The sequence below is a fragment of the Wyeomyia smithii genome, chromosome 3 (genome assembly GCF_029784165.1).
Source record: "Wyeomyia smithii strain HCP4-BCI-WySm-NY-G18 chromosome 3, ASM2978416v1, whole genome shotgun sequence".
NCBI lineage: Eukaryota > Metazoa > Arthropoda > Insecta > Diptera > Culicidae > Wyeomyia > Wyeomyia smithii.
This window is the reverse complement of record NC_073696.1, coordinates 58313814-58340010: the sequence shown is the minus strand read 5'-3', so window position 1 is coordinate 58340010 and position 26197 is coordinate 58313814. Positions and strand designations below refer to the sequence as shown.

General features: G+C 38.4%; 1 protein-coding gene across 1 annotated transcript in view; it reads right to left on the bottom strand.

Annotated features, from left to right (window-relative positions):
• Positions 1-19321: 19321 nt before the first annotated feature.
• LOC129727833 (uncharacterized) overlaps positions 19322-26197 on the bottom strand; it is a 303501-nt gene continuing 296625 nt past the window's right edge. The window contains exons 7-8 of the mRNA XM_055686045.1: positions 22508-22733; positions 19322-22278 (exon numbers count right to left, since the gene is read on the bottom strand). Of these exons, the coding sequence (XP_055542020.1) occupies positions 22127-22278; positions 22508-22733 (378 nt within the window). The 3' untranslated portion in view covers positions 19322-22126. The remainder of the gene's footprint in view (positions 22279-22507; positions 22734-26197) is intronic.

The following is a 26197-nucleotide window of genomic DNA, read 5'->3' as shown; positions in this document are numbered from 1 at the left end:
ATTTTGATAACTACAAATGTAAGTTCGCGTAGATGCGAACAGCCTTTAAAATCTCTTTTAACACCGTCAACGCGAAACGCTATAATATCAATCTTTACTAGTAGCCAAGCTATGCCAGCTGCATTATTTGGGCAAAGCAAACGAGATCCTACAACACCCGAGAGCAATTTCATTCTATAAAGGATTCGTTCGGAATCACAATTAGATTTCAAATTTTTACTCCGTCGAGAACTGAGCAGCTAAAATCTGTGCTCACTCAATCGGAGATGTGTAAGTTTCCGGTTTTTCTATGCACCATGAATCACAGTGTTCTTTTTTGTATTGCGTTTATAAAAGTTCGTGGTTGTGAAAATGGCTACTTTTGATTTGTGTTTTCTTAAGAGCTGTATCAAATCAAGCAAACTATGAGTTGCATGCATATGCAACTCGTGTTTACTGCCTACTGGTATCAAGCGCAATATTTTACATCTACACATTCCAACGAAGAGGAGTATTCAGAAGCCTGTCTAAAAGTCAGAAAAGGTCAAAATAGAAAACTGATCCCAGAATAAGATCAGGATGGCCAAAACCTCTTCTAAACGCTAGAAAGGCAAAAAAAGAAAATAATCCCAAATTAAGCTTAGAACGGCCGAAAACCCCTTTTAAAGACCAGAAAAAGCCAACAAGAAAATGATCCTAAATTATATGGCCGAAGAGCCCTTCAAAAACCCACAAAATGGCTGAAAACCCCTCCCAAAACCCAGGAAAAGTCAAAAAGAAAATGATCCCAGATAGGGTTAAGAATCGCCAAAAACCCCTTCTAAAGGTCAGAAGAGACCTAAAATAAAATGATCCCAAATTGACCTCAGAATCGCCAAAAATCCCTTCTAAGTGCCAGAAAAGGTCCAAAACGAAAATGAAAAGCTCAGAATTGCCGAAACCCCCTTTGATAGGCCAGAAAAAGCCAATAGAAATGATGTTTCCAAATAAAGATTAGAATCGCCAAAAACCCCTTCTGAAGGCCATAAACGACCAAAAAATATGATCTTAAATTAAGCTTAGAATGGCCGAAAAGGGTTTCTCAAGGCCACAAATAGCTAGAAAAGAAAATGATCCCAAATTAAGCTTAGAATGGCCGAAAAGCCTTTCTTAAGGCCAGAAAAGGCCAAAAGAAATGATCTAAAATTAGGCTCAGGAAGGCCTTTTAAATGCCACAAGAAGCTAGAAAAGAAAATGATACCAAATCAGGCTCAGAATGGCCGAAAATTCTTTCTAAAGCCAAGAAAAGAAAAAGATCCCAAACTAAGCTTAGAATGGCCGAATAGCCCTTCTAAAGGCCAGGAAAAGCAAAATGAGAAAATAATCTCAAGAAGAATCCCAAAACCCCCTCCTGAAGGTTAAAAAAGAAAATGATCCCAAATTAAGCTTAGAATGGCCGAAAAGGCCTTCTAAAGGTCACGGAAAGCTAGCAAAAAATATGATTCCAAATTCAGCTTAAAATGGCCGAAAAGGCCAGAAAAACTAGAAAAGATGATCCCAATCTAAGCTCAGAATCGCCAAAAACCCCTTCTGAAGGCCAAAAAAGGCCTAAAACAAAATTATCCCAATCTGACCACAGAATCACCAAAAACCCCAAAACCAGAAAAAACCAATTAAGCTTAGAATGGCCGAAGAGCCTTTTTACAGGCCAGAAAAACCCAAAAAAAAATGATCTCAAATCAATCTCAGAATCACCAAAGCCCCCTTCTAAAGGCAAAAAAGTGAGCCCAAATATGCTCAGAATGGCAGAAAAGGCCTTCTAAAAGCAACAAAAAGCTAGAAATGAAAATGATCCCAAATTTAGCTCAGAACGGCCGAAAAGGCCTTCTAAATGCCACAAGAAGCTAGAAAAGAAAATGATACCAAATCAGGCTTAGAATGGCCGAAAAGGCTTTCTAAAGCCAAGAAAGAGCCTAAAAAGAAAAAAGTAGGAGGGTAGTATTCAAGACACGACCGCATGACGTTGGACTACGGTATTCTTATATTCCATTAAAACAAATAATAGAGAGAATTGCAACTGTATTTGCTGCAATTTTATCTAACAGTGCATTTATGAATGCTGAGACGTTAAAACGTTATAAATAATAATATATACTACAAGAATGGATATCTTTTATTCAATCGCTGTCATTTCATACATATTCGAATCAAACCTTTGTTCATAGCTGCACTACTAAGACAATCATTTAATTGAGCGAATTGGTAAAAATTTCCTATCTAAGCAAAAAGCAAACTTAACGAAACTATCTGAAATCGGAGCCCAGAACGATTCAAACGAAAATTTTAAATTTAAAAATTGTTTGACATTAAATCGATAAAACTCATGATAGGTTAGCTCCAGCCCAGCATATAACTTCATGTATTCAAAAAAAAAAAAAAAATACGTTTATTTCAATAACCTAATATAGCAAGAGCTCGATCACACGTTTTTCGGTAGTTGTTATCAAGGTTTTGGCGAGTGACAGGAAAATATCTTAACTTCTTCAATTGTGATTTAGAGCATTTCTAATTGTTTTGTTATTTTTCACGATAGCGACAAGTTTGTTTCTTTCTCTGTGTGCGAGAAACAAAATCAAAACCGCGCACCGAGAAACGAAAACGAAAATTTAATGAATGTTCATTGAAAAAACTTGCAACTCTTTTTACCAATAATTTATGATACTCAAATGAACCTTTCTTGATCTAAATGAAATTTCCAGTAAATAAGTGTTGATCATTCATAGGCAGTAATTTTTCCTCGATGAATAAAGACTGGCTAAAGAAGTTAAAATCGCTGCTGTAAAATCAAATTCACAACTGTGTTCGTTAAGACGTTTTAATATTTTTAATGACAATAATAATCTTCGATAAACACCCGCTATAGTTATCCACACACATGCTATAACTATCTATATACACGTTAAAACTATTCATACACACGCTGTCACTATAGTTTTTTATACACACATGCTAATGCTATCCATACAGACGCTATTCCTATCCATACATCCGATACAACTATCTATACACACGCATAAGCTATCCAACTATGTGCTATTACTATCCATACATACGCTATACTGCCGGTAATCGCAAGTCAGTCCCATCTGTAATTTTGTCTATTTTGAGTTAGCATCGTATTTTGGCCTAGCTTTGAGTATACTTTCAGATGTACCGATAAAAAATAGTGGTTTGTTCAACAAAAGTGAAAATCAATACCAAGTCGAATTGTCACATTAGGCAAAGTAACCGCAAGTCAGTCCCAGAAGAAAAATAAACCGAAAGTCAGTCCCGATTTACAAAAAAAAAAAAAAAAAAACATGCATAATACAACAGTAAAATGAATGGGGAGTAAAAAAGAGTTCGATACGACCGTTTAGATGAAAATAAGTAACCTAGTAATAATTATCAATTATTGGGATTATTTTTTAGTTTGAATTGGTGATGAATTTATGTGGAGCGATTTTCTGCTAATACGAATCCAAGTCAATTTTTTTCTTGGTTCGCTTCTTCGTAGATCTATCCGCAAAATGTTGAGTTTCGAAAAAACTTCCATCAGAATCCAGGGAATCGTTCCAAGAAATCTCCAAAGGTGATGCTCGAACCTCAAATGGATTTGGATCATCTTGACATTTGTTGTCGGATGAACCAACTGCAGTCCCGGCTTCAGTTTCTTTATCCGAGTCCTCACCGGATAAGCTTTCATCGGTTCCGTACATCATGAGATTTTCCAACGTCGACATTTCTTAAAAGGTTCTCATGGACATACACTTCCTAACAGCGAAGGATTGACAGTTTTCCACGGCAACGAATAACAACACGTCAACACGCATTATAGTTTCAACATGGCAATGTGACTGACTTGCGGTTACTTTCTCTTCGGTGTAGAATGTAACGGCAAGTCAGTCACACTCAAGGTTTTTATCATACAGCCAATTATATCAATGGTTTTTACAACGTAATTAGTGCAGGCTAGTATGCAAACTATATTTAAGCATGAATATTGTCGAAATAATTCATCTTAAATAAGCGATAACTGAGCGTGAATGAAATGTCTTTCGAAGCTGTTTTCTCGTTTTAACTTTTTTACAGATGGGACTGACTTGCGGTTACCGGCAGTATAACTAATCATTACACACGCAGCAGCTATCCACACACACGCTATAACTATCCGTACACACACTGAAGATATACACGCAATAGCCATAATATGCTACACATGCTATGTCTTACACACGCTATAGCTAGCCACGCGCAACAGCTCTAGCTATCGATACACATGGGTTGGTTAGCTATCATCCCTATCATCGCAAATGTCATAGCTATGCAGATGCACGAGATGCACAGGGGCTATATGTACACACTGCACACACACTAAATGGCGGTAGCTTTCCTAGTGGCGGTGCTGGCTCGTGCAGTTTCTGGCTGTTTTCACCCAACGATATCTGAATTGGTTTACCGCTGGTGGGGTCCAACTCAGATCGAAGGGGAACCGAACTGAATTAAGAAATGCAGCTGCCCACTACCTCCGCCGCTGCTGCCTGATACCACCGCTCTGGTTCTGCTGCAGCTCAGTTTCGCCACTGGAATCAGCTACCGCTGCTGATTATTCAGTACCGTTCTAGTGGCCTTCCACTTGTTAACTGATGACTGCTATGATTTGATTGATTGATTTCTTTTGAAGGGACTTTATCCCCAAACGATCATTCGTCCCTAATGACTGCTATGAGACGACGCAGGCTATTATATAGCCCAAAGCAAAAATCCATCCGCGAGCAAAGGAGAAGCGAGCTTGTGCTTGGTTGAATGTGCACGACTTTTAACACAACTTTTAGCTAGTTTAGTATCGAAAACATATTTAAATTATTATATGACAATCTTGCACAATAAAAGTTTAGAACAGTCGAAAAGGCCTTCTAAAGGCCAAAGAAAGCTAGAAAGGAAAATGATCCCAAATTAGGCTTAAAATGGCCGAAAAGGCCTTCTAAAGCCAATAAAGAGCCTGCAAAGTCAATTATTCCAAATTAAACTCAGAATCGCAAGAGCCCCTTCCAAAGGGCAGAAGAGGCCAAAAAAGACAATGATCCCAAATTAGGCTCAGAATCGCTCAGAAAACTACTTCTAAAGGCCACAAAAAATCCAAAAAAGAAAATGAGCCCAAAGCATAGAATAGCCGAAAAGCCCTTCTAAAGGCCAGAAGAGGCAAAAAAATGATCCCCAAGAACCCCTTGGTAACGGCCAAAAAGCAAATGATCTCAAATTAAGCTTAGAATGGCCGAAAAGGTCTTCTAAAGGCCCCAAAAGCTAGAAAAGAAGATAATCCCAATTTTAGCTCAGAATCGCCAAAAACCCCTTCTGAAGGCCAGAAGAGGGCTAAAACAAAATTATCCAAATCTGACCACAGAATTACCGAAAACCCCAAAGCCAGAAAAGGACAATTAAGCTTAGAACGGCCGAAAAGCCCTTTAACCGGTTAGAAAAAGCCAAAAAAAAAATATCTCAAATTAATCTCCGAATCGTCAAAACCCCATTCTAAAGGAAAAAAGGCCAAATAAAAGTGATCCCAAATTAAGCTCAGAATGGCCGAAAAGGCCTTCTAAAGGCCACAAAAAGCTAGGAATAAAAGCATCCCAAATTATGCTTAGAATGGCCGAAAAGGCCTTCTTAAACCAAAAAAGAGCCTTAAAAGAAAATAATCACAAATTGAGCTCATAATCGCAAGAGCTCCTTCTTAAGGCCACAAGAGACCAAAAAAGAGAAAGATCTTAAATTAAGCTCAGAATCACAAAAACCTCTTCTAAAGGCCAGAAAAGGCCAACAAAAATGATCCCGAATTAAGCATAGAATGGCCGAAAAGGCCACAAAAAGTCAAAAAAGTAAATAAACTCGAGTTAAGCTCAGAATCGCAAAAGCCCCTTCTGAAGGCCAGAAAAATAAAAAAAAACCCAAATTAAGCTCAGAATCGCCAAAAACCCTATCTAAAGGCCAAAAAAGAAATTGATCCCAGATTTAGCTTAGAATTGCCGAAAAGCCTTTTTAAAGGCCAAAAAGGCCTAATAAAAAATTATCCCAAATACAGCTTAGAATGGCCGAAAAGCCTTTCTAAAGTCCAGAAAAAATCCAAAAAAGAATATGATCCCAAATTAGGCTCAGGATCGCCAAAAACTCCTTCTGAAGGCCATTAAATTGTAATGAATTCAATTGTGTTAATTGCAGATTCTTCAAGCTCTCATGACTTTTTTATTTTTGGCTTGTTTCATTTTTCAACTTTTTTATTGCATCAAAAATTTTAAATTTTTAACTCTCTGACTTTTTGTCATTTTGACTTTCGAACTTTTTTATTGTTCGATTTTCATCTTCTTAACTTTTTGACTTTCTGAACATCAATAATATTTTGACGATTCGCAACTCAGTTCTCACAGTTGTTTTTAAATAAAAAGGCAACTTTATTTTAGTGAAACAGTTACCTTAAAGCAAAGCAAAGCCTTGGTGCTACATTGCGATTCGGAACTCGACCTTCTGTTTTATTATACACAGACTTCGCAGCCAACTGTAAAGTGTACAGGACAATTGCGGGGCTAGCGCTACGATCCTACTGACATTAACAGTCTCTCCTGAGCCGAGACTCGAACCTACGGCGACTGGCTTGTTAGGCCAGCATCGTACCTCGTACCATCGTACCATCGTAGGACTTGTATCTGACTTTAAATTACTGTCGGTATACCGGAAAAAAGCTCAGTGGCAAGAGACCCTTGACTATGGAGCTAGGATCGGCTGACCACGATCAACTGTGCGGACTATTTTCATCTTGTTATTCGGGCTATTGTGGTATTTTAATTTGTATTTAAAAAGCAACTAATTATCTAAGAAAACAAGTTTATTGAAAGGACCGGGATTTTACGTAATTTATTGATCTTGTTTTATTGTAAGTGTGATTGTGGGTAGATGATCGGTACGTACCGCTGCTGTGGGGTGATGTTCCGCTTCTTTGCTGCTGCGAGTTGACGCTGCTGTGGTTAACGACGGAGGGGGAGCGGGAGCTTACGAACTCAAACGCTGGTTGCTATTATTTCATTCTAGTCTTCTCTCGTTGAAGTGAAACGACAGGCACAGGACGATACCGGAGTGACCGTGACGGGAGGAGCAAGCCTCCTTTATCGTTATGGCTCCAAGCCAGAGGACTGTCGCGGGTCCTTTACGGGTTGGATCTAGCGGGCATCCAGGGTTCGCTAGGCTGGAAATCAGCCCCCTAATCATTAACGGTACCTATGTATTTATGATGGTTCCTATATATAAGATCTTGATTTGCATCATTCAGCGTCTCCACTGATTTGGATTTAATGGAGGCGCCTGATTATTTTCAGCCAAACAGTGTGAATAGCAACTTATTCTTAATAATTTGATAAAGCCCATTATTACAATGGCTACTTCAGCTTATCCTCAATATGCAACCAGTGATCAAAAACATGCCCTCCTTTTAGCTGGCATCCGACAAAAATATACATATACTTTTTTATGATGTTTTCCAGACAACTTTCACTTCGACTCAAAACCGTTGCTAGAGCCTATCGCCCAAAGTGTCACAGCGAGAAAACAAAACCCCGCCGAACACCTCCGTTGATCAGGCGACTCAGTGCAAACATCATTACGTTACAGTATTTACGACCTGTGACCACGATCTCCAAACGTCGCACGGTGGGGAAATGAGAAACGACAACAACAAATTCCCGTTAGCAGAAAAACAGCTCCCACCCGGCGGGGTAGCATAAGAGGCTTGCGCACTTGTCATACCCTGCCCTTCTGCTGTATCCCAGCAATTTCTTACTCAATCTAATCACATCTCGGAATGATGCACGCAGTTGCGAGGAAGTTATTTCATAACCAAGGGTGACATTCTCTTCGTTTTTCTTCGACCTTCGCAGGAAAGTTTTCCTTTTAAATGAGGGACACTGGACTGCACGTAGCAGTCGATAGTGAGGATTTCAATGAAAAAATATTTGCAAGGTGGTTTTACCGTGGGTTGTGAAAAAACTTCGGATTTTTACTAAAAATAAATAAGTGGAAAACTGATCCCTCTCAACCAGGGTTTTTTAACGTGTAAAACTAAGGTCACAAATCATTACAAATTTGATAAATTTGTACCTCATAGAAAAAAAAAACTCCTCAGAAATCTATCAATCTTAATTTGGCTAGTGCGTCTGGGTGCTTTCCGTGACGCACATGCGTTGCCAATTGGTTGAGAAAAGGTTTTTCACTATTTGAGGCGGATTACGGTGAACGAACAAGTTCCCCGCTCAACTCACACAAACATACGCCCCTCATCAATACCCTTTTCATCTCGAATGGCCCTGAATGGAGCAAAAAATCATAATCGTAGCGCCGAGTTCATATCTTATCGCCTTGTGCGTCGGCCAAAAGCAGCCTGACCTTCCATCGAAACGACCGACGGTGCTTCCTTACAAGCCCCATTCAACGGTTGGTTGCTTGCTCCCCCCAACACCTGTCTAACATCATTCCAAAATGAATGAGCTCTCTTTCCCCTCGTTCCTCTAGTAGGCAGAACCACCAGCGATAAGTGAACTGAACACGCCACTCAACCTGACATATATTGTTAATAAATTTGGAACTTTATTTTGATCAACCTTCGGTCCGCTGGCCTCTTCAAGATCTTTTTTTTTCTTCTATTTTGACCGCCCCCCCTCCCCCTCCGCAAGTAGACCCCGCACGACTGACGCGGTGTTGTTGCTTTTCATCTTCATCATAAGCACCTGCTAGAGGTTGTTTGAAAGCGGTATTGTTTAACCTTCTCCTTTTGGGTGAATCGCACTCGTACCTCTACGTCCTTACGGGATGCTCAATTTATAAAGTGGAGGCACTTGGCTCAGTGCACGAGTGCACTCGTAAAATTATCGTTGAATCGAAGTGATACTTTGAAATGCACCGGATAACGATTCACGGCATCGGTTGTTTAATGAAGACGCATTGAAAAATAAAGAGGAATTTAAATTCTATGGAAACTTGAAGCTAAATTATTATTATATGAAAGTATTGGAGTATGTTGAATGCTTTTCGCAATAATTTTTTATATAACCTGTCAATTTCATCTGCAAAATAAGTATGATAAAGCATAATGATATTAAACAATAAGTATATCCTCTATGATTTACACGTTTATAACGTTCACGGCGTAAACTCCTAAATGAGTATCATCAGCCAACCAAACTTTGGTGACTTTCAGTTTACCAAAAGAAAAATTTTCCCCATGTATGAGGCAATTTCAAGCACACGCAAAGATGTTATCAAGCAACTGGTAAAAAGCCCTTCTAATTAGATTTATAACTCCAAAACACTTTCCGCCAAACCACACATGATGAACTTATATATGCTTTTCGGCAATAAAATACAATCAACATCATTGCAGTAAGCGGAAGAAAAACATGACAAGGCTCATTAGCGAAGTGCCGTCTTTACCGATATTTGTCGACAGCTATCATGGAGCCCATTTCCGGTCCGCAACATTCCGGTGCCGCTTCTGGTTGTAGTCTTGTGATACCACCGCCACCGCGACGGAGTGGTGGTAATAGCGGGAATTGCTGTTTTAGGTAGCATGTTGTACATTTTTGGTAAGCAAACTCCATCCTGCAAGGCCGACCAAAATTACTCTCCCTTTGTCATGTTTGCTCTCATCTTTCTAATTAATAACTTCTTTAATAATCCAGAGCTTATAAATAATTCATTTTTATTGTTTTTCTTCGCTGTGTTTCTTCAACGCTTCCATCTGTGAACCCACTTCGAATAAAAGAAATCAGCATGGAAAGACGTGTGGGAAAGACTCAAGTGAGTCAACCTGGAAGAGTTTCCCTCGTTTTGCTGTTACCGTTTGCAGCGCGGGTCGTCCTCAGCATCATCGTCGTCGACATCATCAGAACCAAAAGCAACAATCGAGCGGTTGGAAGGCAGGATGGGAGTATAAACAGAACCATACAAAGTCATTATCATGCAAGCAGAGTAGCGCATCGGTCGTGTCATCCTCGCTTAGCACCGCGTACTTGATCCTGCATGCTGAAGTGCCACCAATCCGCCATCCGTCGCTCTCGGTACGTGTATGGAAACGCCGTTGCTCGCAGAATCACGAACAGTAAGTGAGTGCCCTGCGGCTCTTAACGTCCGTGAAGCGTGTTTGTAGATTAGCTGTTTTTGTCAACTAGTCCACGAACACCATCGCGATGCTGTAAGGGAAATGTTGAGCGAAAAAAAAACGAGCAAGATTCACTTAAGAGTATGGTTGAGGAAACCTCTCGCCTCTTGAGCGCATTTAGTTTTGTGTCATGATGCACTGTGCGATGGCAGGTCGTGGTACTATTTTTCATTTATCTTTTTTCAACATATTTACCGTATCTTTAATTGAGCTGTTTGTAGTTAAAAAAAGAGTTGTAGAAAAACATATCCGATTAGATTTGAGAATGATCAGTAGAAACATTAAAACGTTAAACGTTAACAAATGCAGCTCGAAGCTTTTATATTTCAATAAAGTTGCTTTCGTTTGGCTAATCAAGCCAGCTTAACTGAATTGTTTCATTTGATTTCTGCCGGTGCACATAAACATCGTGCTTCCTGCTGTTGCTGTTCTGGCAGGTATAGAATCTCGCAGGAAACAGTATGATTAAATAAGTGATTTAATCAGGGAAGCAAAAAAACAAGCAGCCAAATCGTCTGGAAAATTTCCATTTCCAATCCTATTTCCAATCCGGTTGAGCTTGTTGTCGTCGTCGTCGTCGTCGTCATCATCATCTCAGAACGGCTGCTCCCGCGTTCTCGCTCGGTTTGTCACCACTGTCACTGCATCCTGCGCTTCCATCATCGATGTGAAAAAAAAAAACGGTTTACCACCGTACTTTGCCTTCTCACTCGGCTGTGACCCACAGTAGTAAGTATGGATACAACAAAGTGTATCGAGTTTTCAGAGAACGATAGCGACGCAAAAGCAGCTGAGCTTTGTGACTGCATAAAAAGGCGTTATAAAGACATCGCAGAAAGGCGCAAATGGAGTTCGGAAGGCAGAAAGTTACTGATCTTGACGGTTCAGTTGATAGATAGTGTTGCACTCGAGCAATATCCAATAAGTAATCGAGTAACATTGAGAATAATTCACGATTAGCATACAGATTAAATAAGTATTGATTATTGATGCGCTGTTTGAATAATTGAGAAAAAAAAAATGAACTCTATTTTAGCATCCATAAAACGAACTCAATACACTTGGTAATACCGTCCGACATATTTCAACTTAGAGTGAGTGACACATTACGAATCATAATTTCCACCGAAGTACAGTACAATTTCACACCAAAACACGTACCGTGCTCCGTACCTGCACGGCTTGCGAGGATTGACGGCAGCAGTAAACTGGTACTGAAATGCAATGGAATATAATCTCAGTAGACAAGCGTTATTGGCACCCTGTAATATAGAGTGAGTATTGCGAACATCGCTATGTAGCACGTCGCATTCAGCTGACAAAAATATGTTTAAAAGTCACCCACGTGTTGTGAGTTTTTTCTTTCAACACTGCTGCTCACCTTTGATTCCTGCTCGTATATTTTCCTATAAATAGATTGTGAACGAAAGAATAACTGTTTGTTCTTCTGACTACTGAAAATTTGTCAAAAAAAACCTCCAACGCAAGGCTTCCGCTTCAATTCGTCGTATGGAAATTTACAATTAAAATAGAAAGCTTATACATATTAAAAACTATAATAACAGAGTAACTGGTATTATTAAAATATTGATAAATTGTGATTTAGGAAATATTTATCTTCATTACAATTTATCAATATTTTAATACTAAACGATAAAATTGGATCGCCTGTGAATTTCTAAAGTTTTCTTACTTTTGTGGGAATGTGTGATTAACTGTGTGGAACACCCTAAAAAATGAAAATTTGCATGCACAAAATTGGCTATCAAATTAGATGAATCAACTAAAAATCATCCCGCAAATCAATCACGAAATGCAAGGTAAAAAAATGGATAAATCAAAAGCCAAACAATCAAGAAAATCTAGAGAATCAAAAAGTTAAAAAGTAAGAAATGCATCGAGTCGAAGAATTTAGTAGTTTGTGAATTTAAAAACTATGTTATCAAATCGAAGGGTTAAAAATTAATGCGTCAACCTGTCAAAAAATAATTTTTCTATGCGTCAACCTGTCAAAAAATAATTTTTCTTTAGACAAAAATGTAAAAAAGTTGAGGAAATGGAAAATCACCAAACTAAATTAGTTTACCTTTTTAATTCAATGCACCAAGAAAGTCGAAAAATCGTAAAATATAAAAGTTTGCATACTAAAAAATAAAAAAGTCAAAAAATTAAGTTATTTGTAAAAGAGGCAGAGTATGTAATTTTACGAGAATGCGAAAAATGGGCGAGGGATTAAGATGTGACATAAGCTTAAAAAAATTATCCAGACGGAACATCGATTGCGCCAAAGAAGGAAGTCACCAAGTCGCCGCTATTCCGACAAGCCACTTTTCCGCCATTGCTATTAGGCCTACCCGATCAAAACCGAGCAACAACCAAGTTTCCCCCTCCCCCGCGACCAGCAGTACGCAGCATCGCATCACCAGAACCCAGCGGAGTAGCCGGTACGTACCGTGAGCTGAAATTTCACCGCAAGCGCTCACACCTAACACATACTCACACACACAACCCTCGATAGGCAATTAAAATCGGGTCTCCTACGAAAGGCGGAAAATAAATCATAGTCATCAATTTTCCCTCTAATAACATACACTCGCGGCCTTTGGCCGACTCTATTGTCTAACTGTAAGTTGTCCTTACCGTTTGTTCACTAAGGGAAAGAAAACCTGTTTGCGAGAGGCCGCCGCTTCCGACGGCGGGTTGGCGGCCGGCTCGGACTGCAGAAACCACAGCGGCTTTGCGCCGCCTCGATTCCTTGCTCTCGATTATGCGTCTTCGTCGCTTGATTTGCACCTCACGCCAAAAGTGGTCATTACTTGCGACGTTATAAACTCTGGTCACCAAATAATAATGAATAATAAATGTAAAGTAGCAGCTTTGGTACCGTGACCAGGATTCGCACCAATTTGCCATCAAGCACTTGGCTACCGTGAGTCAGGTTTTGCTTCCATGGACTCTGTCTTTAGTATTTCCGCCTTTTGAAATTCTCTGCCTTGTGTGTACGGTCATAGAGTTCTGCCTTTCATGATTCTGCCTTGCGTGCTTCTGCCTTTTGTGATTCTGCCTTCTGTGGCGAACCCTTTATACATGCACATTTCATTTTTTTCAGTTTGAGCTCTAGGGCGAAACCTGTGTTGACCAGTGGTTTCGAACTTTGATTTTTGTTACCGTTTTTTGTGAGCTATTTTATTCCGTTAAATGTCGCATTGTGGGTTTTTTATTTCTGTGTGGACTCATCATTGTGACCAGAGATTAGATCTATTGTGATATTGCCCAAGTATTTTCTGTACTCCGCACTTCATATTATTGGCAGTATCACTATTGAAGTAAGTGATACGCTTATCATTCATATCCGTGCTTGTGTGTAAGTTGTACCTTTCCGTTTCAAGCTTACCGCTCTACTATACCGAGCTTCTGTCCATCCTAACAATTTCGCCTAATAACAATTCCCTGGAGAGAACTTTCATATGTTACTCACACCAGTTTTATTATAATAGGGACTTATTTTTTTTGTTAGAAGGAGAGTCAACAGAGGTACTGTAGAATTCAGATTGAAGGAAGGGTACGAGGTGGGGAGCCTGAGAATGAACCCATGCTAAAGTCCTTTGACAACCAAATGGCCTGATTCTACTAAGATTCAAACCCACGACCACCCGCTTACCAAAGCAGACTCTGCAACCTTGCGGCTACGGAGCTCCCCATTGTGGGGTTACCTCCAGCTCAAAACTAGTCATTTTCTCGAAAGTATCCGGGTCTTGTCAGAAGCTTGCCACTTTTTAAAGATTATTGTGACCTTAACCATTATTGACAGTCACGCTATAGAAATTAAACGGTAAGTTGGTGGAAAATATCGGAAAACGCGGAAGCAAATTCTTTTGGAATTGTCGTCTTAATGATATAGTTCATATGTTAAAAATAAACATAAACAAGTGTTCGTTCACATAAAAATCGCCTTGACAACGACACTACAACTCTTCCGTACGTAGTATTTAAGAAACATAGTAGTCCTCATTACATTGTTCTCACACTGAAAGGCGAGAGAATAATGATTTTGAGAGATTGTGCAACTTTTCCAAATAATTTCTGTTAGGGGAACTGCTCCATTATTCATCACATTACGCCGATTTTCACGAAGAATGCACGGATTAAACACCAAATTTTCACGAAATCATTGAACAAATAAACAAAATACGCTAACATGCTCTTATGGAATCGCCCAGCATTGGAAATTCAGTTAACTTAGCTAGATTTATCCTGAGTTTTGTAAAACAAACCATTTTTCACAACGCTTCCATATCCACCTCAAAACTTAAATTACTGTTCAATTTTATCTCACGACGCCCCCATATTCATCACACTGTTAATCATGAATGAATCACAATATCATGAATGAACGTAGCCATAGACCGTCGTAGTAGCCCAAGTAACAATATCAGTTTTAAGATGTACTTAAAGAAGTTTTGATTGCTTGTTCTTTAAAACAGGGCATAAATCTTATTATTCTCACAAACTACTACAAATCAGCCGTAAAATCCCCATGAGATCAAGGAGGCCCAAGCTAGAGAAGGTTCTCAAGAATAGTTCCTAAAGTTTGCTTAAAACTCTATATTTTTATCGATATGTACTCATGATGACATTCAGGAGTTGCTCACAACCATGAAAAAACTGTGACAAATTTCGAGAGTTTTATAAATCAGGTTCGCAACTCTCCTTTCTAGTTTATTTCGCTATGAACAGAATTTATTTTTTTTATATAGATCAATTTATGATACAAACCCCATCGATCTACTCTTTCTCCAAAATGAATGTCATCGCAGTCGTTGAATAAAATAGGTAGATAAATCTACATGTATTTTCAAGATCATATTTGTAAATTTTTAATTGCCACGTTAAGTTTATACGTTATATGACAAAAAAGTTTATTATTTTCAACGCGCTATAATATTACTGCAAAATTAGTAATTTATTTAGAAAATAAAAAATATATCTGAATTTTCGTTAAGTTCGGGTTTGCTGGACTACGGAACATTTTACTAAAGTTTGTGTTCAGCAAGGTCAACATTCACTACTGAACTGCCAGAATTATTAGTAGCATTAAGAATCTCGGCCTTTTATTACCGTTTAATCACAAATGGCTATTATTTTGACGTAGTTAGTCACAGTCTGTTCGCCATATTTGTTGTTGGTTTTATTTTAATCCCTCATAAGACGGCTTCTAAAACTTCTTGAGCAAGACCAATAAGATTTTTTTAGTATCTCGACGCTTGAAGTATACTTTTAGTATACTTGCGCTTGAATAAAACTTGCTTGAACTTTTCAAGACAAACAAATTTTATCTGAGATAGTCCCCTCTCCCGTTTAACAACTGTTTGTTTACAGTCAAGCACCATTTTTGTGATCATTGCTGTTGGAAAAGTGTTACTTGTAGCGGTTTTTGAACAAAAAACTATAAATGGTTCAGAATAAACATCCGGTGTATTTTATAATTTGGGCCTAAACATGAGCAAAATGAAGAAATGCAACATATTGCATGAAACAGGGGAATGAATACCATTCCTCTGTCATTCTCAGGTACAAGTCGGACTCGATTATCCGGAATTTTAGATTCGATTATCCGGAATTTCATTTTTTCGGTGATCGTTTTGATTTTCATTCCGAAATTTTGTCTTTACCACCCCTTCTGGCATATTTGTTACCATTTATGTCATTTACGGCATGTTTGGGACATGTTCGATTTAACTGAGAATAATCAATTTTCAATTTATTCTTTTTTGCTTCTCAAGAAATAATTTCTGGTTACGCCACTCCATCATACAAGTGAAATAAAAAAAGGAATTACCAATTTATTTATGTATCGTTAATCGCAAATTTCAATATATTTCTGTGGTTCGATTATCCGGAATAGAAAATGTTTTAGAAATCGAGTCCGACCTGTATTGGAATTTCTACCATCTTATATTTCATGTCCGTTAGTGAGTATTGAGTTTTTACTGTTTTTAACACCAAAAGTAATATACCCTTAAATGACTTGATTTAGTATGATTTAGGATGACTTGATTTAGTATGAGTTAGTTGCTTGAATGAGCTAAAAAATTTGTTTACTCTAGATCCTTTTCTTTCACCAACTTTTTTGCTCTTTCATGAGACAAAATGGGCTTAAGAAAATTTTATGGGCACATTTTCAAGATAGATTCATCTTAATGATAAGTACCATAAAACTATCGTAAAACTCTAATAAAGTTTTATGGAAGTTTCTCATAGGTATTTTGAAAGGGATATTGAATGCGTTTCAAAACCGCTCCTCAGGCTTATTACACTTATTGATGAAGGAATTTTATGGAGGATTCTTCAAGTGCTCTTTAATTACTCTTGGGAACTATTGATAAATAAAAACCACAAGTACTTGAATAAATTTATGATAAAACTCGATAGATTTAGTAATGTTTTGATAAAACTTCTATAAAATATAAATAAAACGAAATCGTCTTTGGATTGTTACTTGGGAAGTTATCTAGATATCTGCTGCAGTTACGTGCAAAATTGGTAACCTAGGTAACCACTGCAGTGCTGTCGATTCATGTCAATTATTTCGGAATAATTCAACATTTTCAGTATGATTTTTTCGTTTAAACAGAAACTGATTTGACAACTTTCGATTTATTCTAGGATTTGTAGAAATTCATCTCATATATTCCATAGATGATGAAAAAAAAAAATCTCATATATTTAGGGTTTGTAGAAAATCATCTCATGTATTTCTACTCATTCAAGCTTGTTTTTGGAAATTTGAGGAGAACGTTTCAAAGATTAAAGTATTCTTAGTGTATTAAGTGATTTTGTTTAGTGAGTAAAATAAAAAGTGGTCCGCTAGTGGTGAAAAATACTTTGGTTGGCTGCTGAACGAGTCCCGTTGTAGCTGTATAGAGCAAAGCGCGGACTTTGTTTTCTGAGGTAGGTAATTGAAATAAATGTGTTTTCGAGTGCAGATGCCCGACTATAATATCAAATCTGGAGCTTATAAGTGTGTTTTTGAGGATTTTACTTTATGAGAAATCTAAAGTGAACTAAGAAGAATCCATTCCGTGGATTAGTAGATTGATTTAGTTAGAAAATATGCGTTTTTTTCCTGTTTTCATTTGTGTTTTCAGGTGTATGAGATGAATATATGGGCTGAGATGAATGATGGAACAGTTCCCCTATCAATATTGAATATTACATCTGATCGTAATCCCGATTCCGAAAATACTCATTTCGCAAGGTTGAAGATCTTTTTTTGCAGATTTCCAGAATGCGGAATTCGACATCTAGAATTCCAAAACAGCGACCGAATTTCAGGTTCAAAGTGTTTTCTCAGTTCTAGAATTATCAGTACTGGGAGGGTTTTGAACTTGTACTTTATACCTCTTTATATAGCAAAGACAAACAGCGAAGCAACTTTATAAACATGACATGCAACCGTTAGCGAAGCATTTGTACTTTCCGCTATGCCTAGCTAAATAAGCAGACGAAGTCATTGCATAAGTCGGTAGCAAACAAAGTGAAAACTCGCCAGACGATAGTGTGACGCGTGCTAGCACGTGATTCTTGGCAGGCGTACCGACTCACGGGTTTTAACGCGCGCGTAGTAAGAATAGCCAAAACCTTGGCATCTAAATTCGAAAAGTGATTCGGGTCGAAAGAAATACTACAGTCCAGAAGAGTACAGGTAGGTAAACGTTAGTCAGAGAGTGAAGGGAGAAGCCTCTTTCTCTGAGTTACCTATAGGGTGATAAATATGGTAAATTGAGTTAAAATTAAGTTAATCTTGTAAGCCTCTAAAAAACTCTAAAACGCTTTTATGTTAGATGAAAAAAAAAATCAATCCAATAAGTTCATAAATAGTGTATGTTACTTTGTGAAAATGTGAAACCCGCCAGAGATTGGGCAGCTGGGTGATATATTTTCCTTCAGATTCTGAACTTTATGTTCTTTTGAAATAAATATGTAGGTCATGAAAAAAAGTCCTAACGAGTTTGCAAATATAGGTAAACATTACACTCCATGCGAGTGATCCATGTGCCTTATTTGTTCCTATCACGTTCCATAAAATGTGTTCTACCATACTTAATGTCCGATGGTGCTAGAAATAAACGTTCAGGTATTGTAGATATATTAAAGTAGATTAACTTGTTGTCATTTGTCTGATGTGCTAAGATTTTGAGAGATTCTGATGCAGGTTTGCGAAGACAAGATCCAATTTAGCAATGTTGTTTTTACCTTTGGGCCACATGATGTTTTTAAAACTTTCGGTTTTCAAAGTACGATGCTGTATTTCCAAGCAGCGTCGTCAATAGCAATAGAATTGTCAGCAAAATTATCTACAATATAACAACTATTTGCGGTTATGCCAGGCGTCATCCCACTGAACAACACTATTATCCAGCAAAAAAAAAACTTGACGTTAATGCCTTATATGTTGTTCAGTGAATATTAATAAGTTCCTTCTACTTCTGCAATAAATTAACTTTAAAACCGCAAATTACAATGTTCCATCTACCAACTAATAATTGTTTGTTTGTTTTTACCAATAAATAATAGAATACCAGTGGTTTCTATTTCACTGTAAGCAGCAACATACTTTTTTTCTGGTTTTTTTCGATTTTTTTTTTATATTTTGCAACCAGTTTATTGGTCAAAGCAGTGTGGTTTAACGAAGTATTTGGATAGATAGTTGAGACTAAGCCAAAAAGATATGAATTGGAATAAGTAAAAAAATTATGTTTATTAAAGATTTATAGACATTTTGCTGAAATCCGTCGGAAGGCGGGCTTGGGAACTAAAGAATTAGGCTGATTCCGTGCACTCGCGTGTTGTATACTGATCGCAGACAATGAAGTGAAAATATAAATCATCTAAAATGCAGAGCATTATGGCAGATTACTGAACTAACAGATTTTAAAGTGTGAACTATTTGTGGGTTTCGAGTTGATTTCTTATTTATAAATAAATGCAAATATTTAAAAAAAATATTCCCCCGAAATGCTTACCATGAGACAACTTGGAAAATGAGGATTTTTAGACCAGTTTTATATGAACATGTGCGAATTTGTGATATCTTTCCGTTCGACTAAAACCACCTCACCTATGTCATAGTATAGTTTGTGTATTTGCATTTGAAGTTACGTTGTCAGTACTATAATTATCAATTAATTAATCTATACTGTTCACCTTTTCTGCTCAATAGGTTTCTCTATGTCATAAATATTAGTATTTTACTTCTTTATATCACACATAAATTCATTGAATTTCGTCTACTCTAAAGCATAAAAGTATTAACTCCATTCACGCTCAATTGCCTCAATTACGGGGTGATTGCATCAAGATATATTCAACAACACAATTGCTCCAGAAATTTCACACTGTTTCAACTTTGTTCCTTGCACTGTAATACTTTTTTTATGCGCATTTATTTGCTGTCAAGTAACACTACAGGCGCAGACCAACATCGGGTCTGGCTTCTTACTTCTACTTACTTAATATGTACATAAAACTTTGTTTTTTTTTTTTGCCATCCAGCTTTCTCCTTACAGTGTTTTCGCGGCGTGGTGACGGGCTCCCACTTGCGACCCGATTTTCGTTTGTTTCATCCCTTTTCAAAGTAAGTTTATTTATTTATTTTTTTCGTCGGCGGCGCTCGTTATTTGGTTTATTTTTACACTTTTCACTATATTACTGCGCTTTGTCTGATGGGAAGGTAAACCCTTCCGGGTTTTGCCCCATTCTCCCGAAGTTTTGCCGCTCACCCAGTGCTTCAGTTTGGCTTGATTCACAATATTTGTCTTTATAATTTTGGTCTATTCATTTGCATTTTGCACATCTTCATCACGAGCAACCTTACCCCGGTAGGCTTCCGGACTAGAGGACATTTTTCTTCCCCAACCGCTACCTCTGTACAGCAACAGTTGGTTGGTTGTTTGGAAGAAGAAGAGATGATTGAAATTGTCGTGATCCGCGACGACAAGATGAAATTGAAGCTGTGATGGTGATGAAGTGGATTTTTTATTGCGAACGTTTTCGGGGCTGTATGGAATTAACAAAAAATATGCTGCTTACAGTCAGATTACAATTATTTCCCCGAATCTAAATTTATCATTCTCTTCGAACAGAAATTACCATGAAAGTTTGATTTAACAAATAGGCAAACAAAGAAATGAAAATTAATGCGGAAGCGATTTTCATTATCCTGTTCTATGAATTAACGATTTCCAAAGTGACTTGCTGCTGTCGAGAAGTTACATCAGCACTCTTGCACTCGCTCATCAATCGTGGCACTCTCCAGGCTTGGTGGTGGTTGATTTGCATTTCGCTTCGACCTTTCATTGTGCCGAGCGGCATGACGACGGTACTGCGTACTGCGTATGACGATGCCAGAGGTAATGACAGCACAAAACAGTCATAACAGCAGGAAAAACCATTCATCTTGTCTGTCTTGCCAAATTTCATCTGCAAGTCGGCGAAAGCACGCTGACAAGCCTTTATGATCTGACTGACAATCTATCTTGCTGAATGGGGAAGGCTCTCGCTTTAGCTCGTGATGCCGTCGAGTGGGGAAATGCAAATCCGGGAGCAGGCATAGCAGAGCGGTGAAATACACTTTTAATATGCCGACGAATATTTCACCATCGGATTAGTGGCGTGCGGAGTGTGATGGAATTACAAATGCTAAGTTTGGCTGATGTTGATTGTTTGAATGCCGTACATGAACTTTGCGTTTAATTTCATTTCAGTTTTTTTCTAAAAAAACAACTTATCTATTTATTTCATCAACTTGAGTCAGAACGAAGGCTATATTCGCTGAATTTAGTTGAGAAACATTTTTCAAAATAATGCTTGAGTTATGCCTTAAAATCTGGCAAAGAGTTATGTTTTTTCTAGACCACAAGTGAATTTATGTTTGGAATCAATTTACTGAAACATTTGTTCATAAAGAAATCAACATCGTGTGTTAGCCAAGATTTAAGCAAGTTTTGATTTAGACTTGAGACGATCGAATACAAAGAATTTGTTCTCTGGCCCAAAATTTCTCGGTGATAACAGTGAGTGTGACAAGTCGCTCGTGATGAAGCTCACTACCTACTGAAAATAAAATTATTTAAATTACTCTTGAGAATTGTTGCGAAAATATTTCTCTAAATCACAGCTGTAGAGTTTAGTTTAATATGCTGTCCATAAGTTAAACAATTTTAAAATGCTAACGAAACTCAATCATTGTAGAACTCATTACTGTATTGATGGATTTCTGCTAATTGAACTGGATGCTTGAGAAAAATTAAAACGAAAGAAACTCCCGCTACAGTTTTCACTTGTCAAAGCATTCGAGATGGATTGGATGACTATCGTTCAAAGTCATATGACGTTCGCCAGCCAGCGTGTACATTCAAGAAAAGTTTACATTTTATATCCCTTATCTAACAGCTCTAGGGGTTTTTCAATTACATTTTTCTTCCCCTCTCTCACTTCTCTCTCTCTCTCTCTCACTCTCTCTCTCTCTCTATTTCACTTAAGTCTATTGCACTCGTCCAAAAATTTTCACACATTTTCCACGCTTCCACCAGACATTCCATTAATCAGCGTCATCGCCGCCATTAACACCTTCATCACGATTTTCCCATCGCGCAGCCCAGGTTCGCCGGATCCGTTTCGCAACCAGCCAGCCAGACAGGCAGCTTTCGCATTCCAGCTGAACTCGATTTTTATGCTACCGGTGTTCCGTGCCTCGTGACCCGTGAGACGAGACGAGCCGAGCTACTCCTCTACGCCGCGATGAAAATCTGTGAGCAACTCAGCAGAATAAAAAGCACCAACGAGAAGAAAGAACGAAAAAGAAAAACGAAAACAAAAACGGCAAAGAATAGAACCAAAAAGCTCGAATCACTAATGCACATCACGGAATCATGTTATGGAAATGGTGTCAAAATTGAGCAAACGGTGAAAAACTATCAGCAGTCCGGTCGCCCCCGCTAGGAATCGCCAGCAGGTTAAACTGATCGATGGCTCTGAACGTGTCAGCCTGGACGCACTTGCCGACGATGATGACATGTCGCCTGGGAGCACACAAAGGAAAGAAGAAAGAGAGAGAGAGAAAAAAAAACAAACGGATCAGAAAGTGTACAGCCATGGAAGACAAAAACCGAATTGATTAATTGACTCGATTCCGGTGGGATTATTGTGGCAATCGTTTCCCGAATGCGTAGCGTACTTCAGGTTCGCTCGACTTTTGATACGGGTGACAATGGGAATGGTGTTGCAATATTAACCGCCCTAGGCGCTTACCTTGTAAATGTGTAATGTAGTCTTTCCGGTCCAACTCATTATCCAGCTGCGAGAACTGATCGTACGGGATGTTCTGTATCAGGTTGATGCTGTTGCTGTTACTGTTGGCTGACGAGGAAGAGGATGAAGAGGAGGACGCTGCCGAGATGACTCGGGGCCTTTCCTCGTCGATGGATTTCTCCGTCGATTGCATGTAAATCTCGTGGATGCGAGCCGAGCAGCGAATCTGTACACCAGGGATGGAAGAGGCGGAAAAGAACGAGAGTAACAATTATTGACTGAATTATTACAGGACCAATTTTACATGCGACGAGCGGGCGGCGAATGAGAGATGACACAGAGCACTTGTTAATTACGAAAACATGTGAAATATGTCAGCTTAACGATAATTTCGATCAACTCTCGTTTTATAAATGAACTTACCAAAGAGCGCACATCACGAGCGGTTTTATGATTAATACCAAGAGCATTGGTGACAGTGTTTCGGTGAATAAAGTGATTTTAATCACGGAATGATTCATTGGTTCTACTTTAATTAAACTTTGTTTGTCGAGTCGAAATGAGTATTGCGAACGAGATTCAAATCTGTTGACTTTTTTGCTTATCTACCCGAAAAAGGTGCTTCTTGTTAGCAGGCTGCCACATGACACTGTGTTTAATTTTTGGTTTTAAAACTCCAATGGGTTATGGTAATTTTTTTAAACTTATCATGCCGGTAATTTGGAAGAAATAATCAGCATTTTGTAATATATCTTAAATTGATTGATAGGCCAAAACCAATATTTCTATCAATGATATTTCATAACTTTTCTAAGATTCATATATATTATTTAGTTTTTTTTTCAACATCAACAACATTATAATTCAAAAAAAATCTTTCATTTTAGTTGTAGAAACAGTATTCGGTTCAAGAGACTTGATGAATTTGAAGCAACCGGATTCGCCGACGTAATCAATAATTTATGAAACATTTATGTACAAGGAAACTTTTCACTGCTATTTTCGTACGCTACACAATTCGTTCTTTTACAAGTTTTTCGCAGGCATAGCAATCCTTCTATGTAACCTCTAATTGCATTCCAAATTGCGTATAAGTATAGAATTCAATGACGGAATTTACGTCAACTCGACTGTGAGGCTGGCTTTATTGAAGTAAGTAGCTGGTAGGTGTTTGAACTTTTGACGTAGGACTACGTCTAACCGCACTATACCGAGATACATTCTGCGGAAACTAAAACCAAGGTGTAACGTAGGAATGAAAGATTTCAAACGGTAATACTGATGTAACGACATGATGGATTACAATAATCACTATGTCGTTGGAGTGATAAAATGATGGACAATTTTGTGATTCCTCAGTTATCATTATCATTTTATTGTTAAACAGTGAAAATTTCATAAAAGTTTCAAGGTCGAATTTTCACGAACAATGTACCAATCCCATGCGAGCACGCCTGGCACAGACTTCATGAGTAGACACCAACTGCCTGCTGTGATATCCTGTATAGCAGTGGCAAAAAAAAAATTGACAGAATCTCCCCGTCCCAATAAGTCAACTAATGTACGCTTGCATGAGCATTTTGATGTCTTGAAGGTAAAGCTTTTTCGGAAAGTTCGTAACCACCTCCACTATCAGACAGTTTTACGTTCTGCGGTTAGAATGTTATTAAAACTGATGTCTTGAAGTAGAACATGCTGGCACAGGCAACAGTTCAGCACCGAGCAATGTATGAATTGAGCGCTGGTCACTCGTCGTCTATCAGTGCAGTAGAACTCGATATTTATTTGTGTGCAGCCAAGCTAAGTGAAGACCACATTGCCGCTGTCGACGCACAGTGGGGCGTGTTGGCTTAGCGCGTAGGTATCGTTTTGCGATCTGCATTGTTTATTTTGGAACTCTACCCTCTGTTTTTCTCATGTCCATTTTAAATTTTCTGTGAATATACATTTTTGTTTAAAAACTGTAATTCTTTATCGTTATTTTTTCCACGAACTCTCTTTGCCGCTTGGTGATCGGAGAGTGAGCTATTATTCACAAGACATTCAAATATTGTTTAATTTCTACTAAATCGTACTCAATTTAGGTCTGTATAGAAGCTTGCCTTTTCGCGTATTGAAGAAATTTGACTGTATTAGAATGAATGGTATTCATCAATATTAAAGAGAACATTTTTTCTTCTAAAATAGAGTGCTGCAAATAAATAATCAAAATACAGACCCCGTTCCAAGTCGTTTGAGGTGTCGCTTTATGAATTAAGGCTGACGACCTAGATACTTGATATTACTACCCGAGTTATTAGAGGCTTAATACTGCTTAGATCATGATCATTATATTACCGGCACATGTTGCGGTCATATTCCAGAAATCGTTTTACCGATTCCGGTCATCCGCTTCGGCAACATAAAGAGCCAAAATACCCTTCTTTCGGAGGATGTTGAGCTCAAATTGGTTGAAATAATCAAGAAAAGTAAGAAATGTGATCAAACATAACCGCTCGTTTTTGGCACATGCGTTCCAAAATCGAACCGTGGCAAAAGTAAAACGAGCTCGAATCAAAAAGAGCCTCAAAGATAATTATATGAAACTATTGTAGTCCTACGTCAACTATGCGGTCGTGTCTTGGATACCACCCTCCTACTATTTTAAGACAAGTTCGCGAGAGGCGCAACCGCATGTTGTTTTGATGTTCTCCGATTGGGCTGAAATTTTCAGCGTTTGTTTGTCTATTCAAGGTAGAAAGTTTTGCAAAATTTAAATTTTTGACGTAGAATACGTTTTACGACAACATATACAAGGACCCAACTTCAATACAGGGATCCAACTTCAAAACCGAAAACATCGAGAGCGTCACGAAAATTGTCCAATTTAAATCGTTTTGAACTCAGTCAGTTTCCAACCGGTTTCTGTTATTTTTGCAGCAATCAAATGTCGACTTTTGATAGGTCACTTGCTGCCTTTCCCTCAGAAGGACGACAGAATGGAGTACCTAGTTAGCCGGGAATGCACTCTTCAGGCTATATAAGAGACTGTTTCTCCTCAAGCAAATCAGGTTAAAGTCCCTTCAAAAGAAATCAATCAATCAATCAAGCAAATCAGTTTACTAGCAGCAAGCCGCAGCAGCAGACATCAACACCGATGGCAGTAGGCGAAGGCAGCGCGGATCAGCAGCGGGAAACAGCGGCGGTGGTAGTGGTTAGCTGCAGTTCCTACCTTTTTCAATTCGGCTTCCCTTCGATCTGACCCCACCAGCGGTAGTCCAATTCAGATATCGTTGGGTGAATATAACCCAAAACTGAAAGAGACTCGCACCGCCAAGTGGTTTGAGAAGCCACCATCATCGAACGTATGTATAAATAGGGTGTTTGCGCATAACGTGTGTGAATATCTACAGCGTGTGTCGCTAGCTATATAAGATATGTGGCTCGCTATATAGCGTGTGTGGTTTGCTATATAGCGTGTAACTAGCGTGCGTGGCTTGCTTATATAGCGTGCGTGGCTAGCTGTATAGCCCTTTCCGACCGAGCCCACACAATTGTGTAGGTAAAAAATGACGGATAACAAAACCTAAATCGAAGCAATTCCTGTATAAAAATACTTGCTTGCTCCGGTTTTTTATTTTTCGTAGCAGCTGCGATGTTGACACTAGCGTTGCGAGCAATAAAACAATGAATAGAATGTTCAAAAAGCGA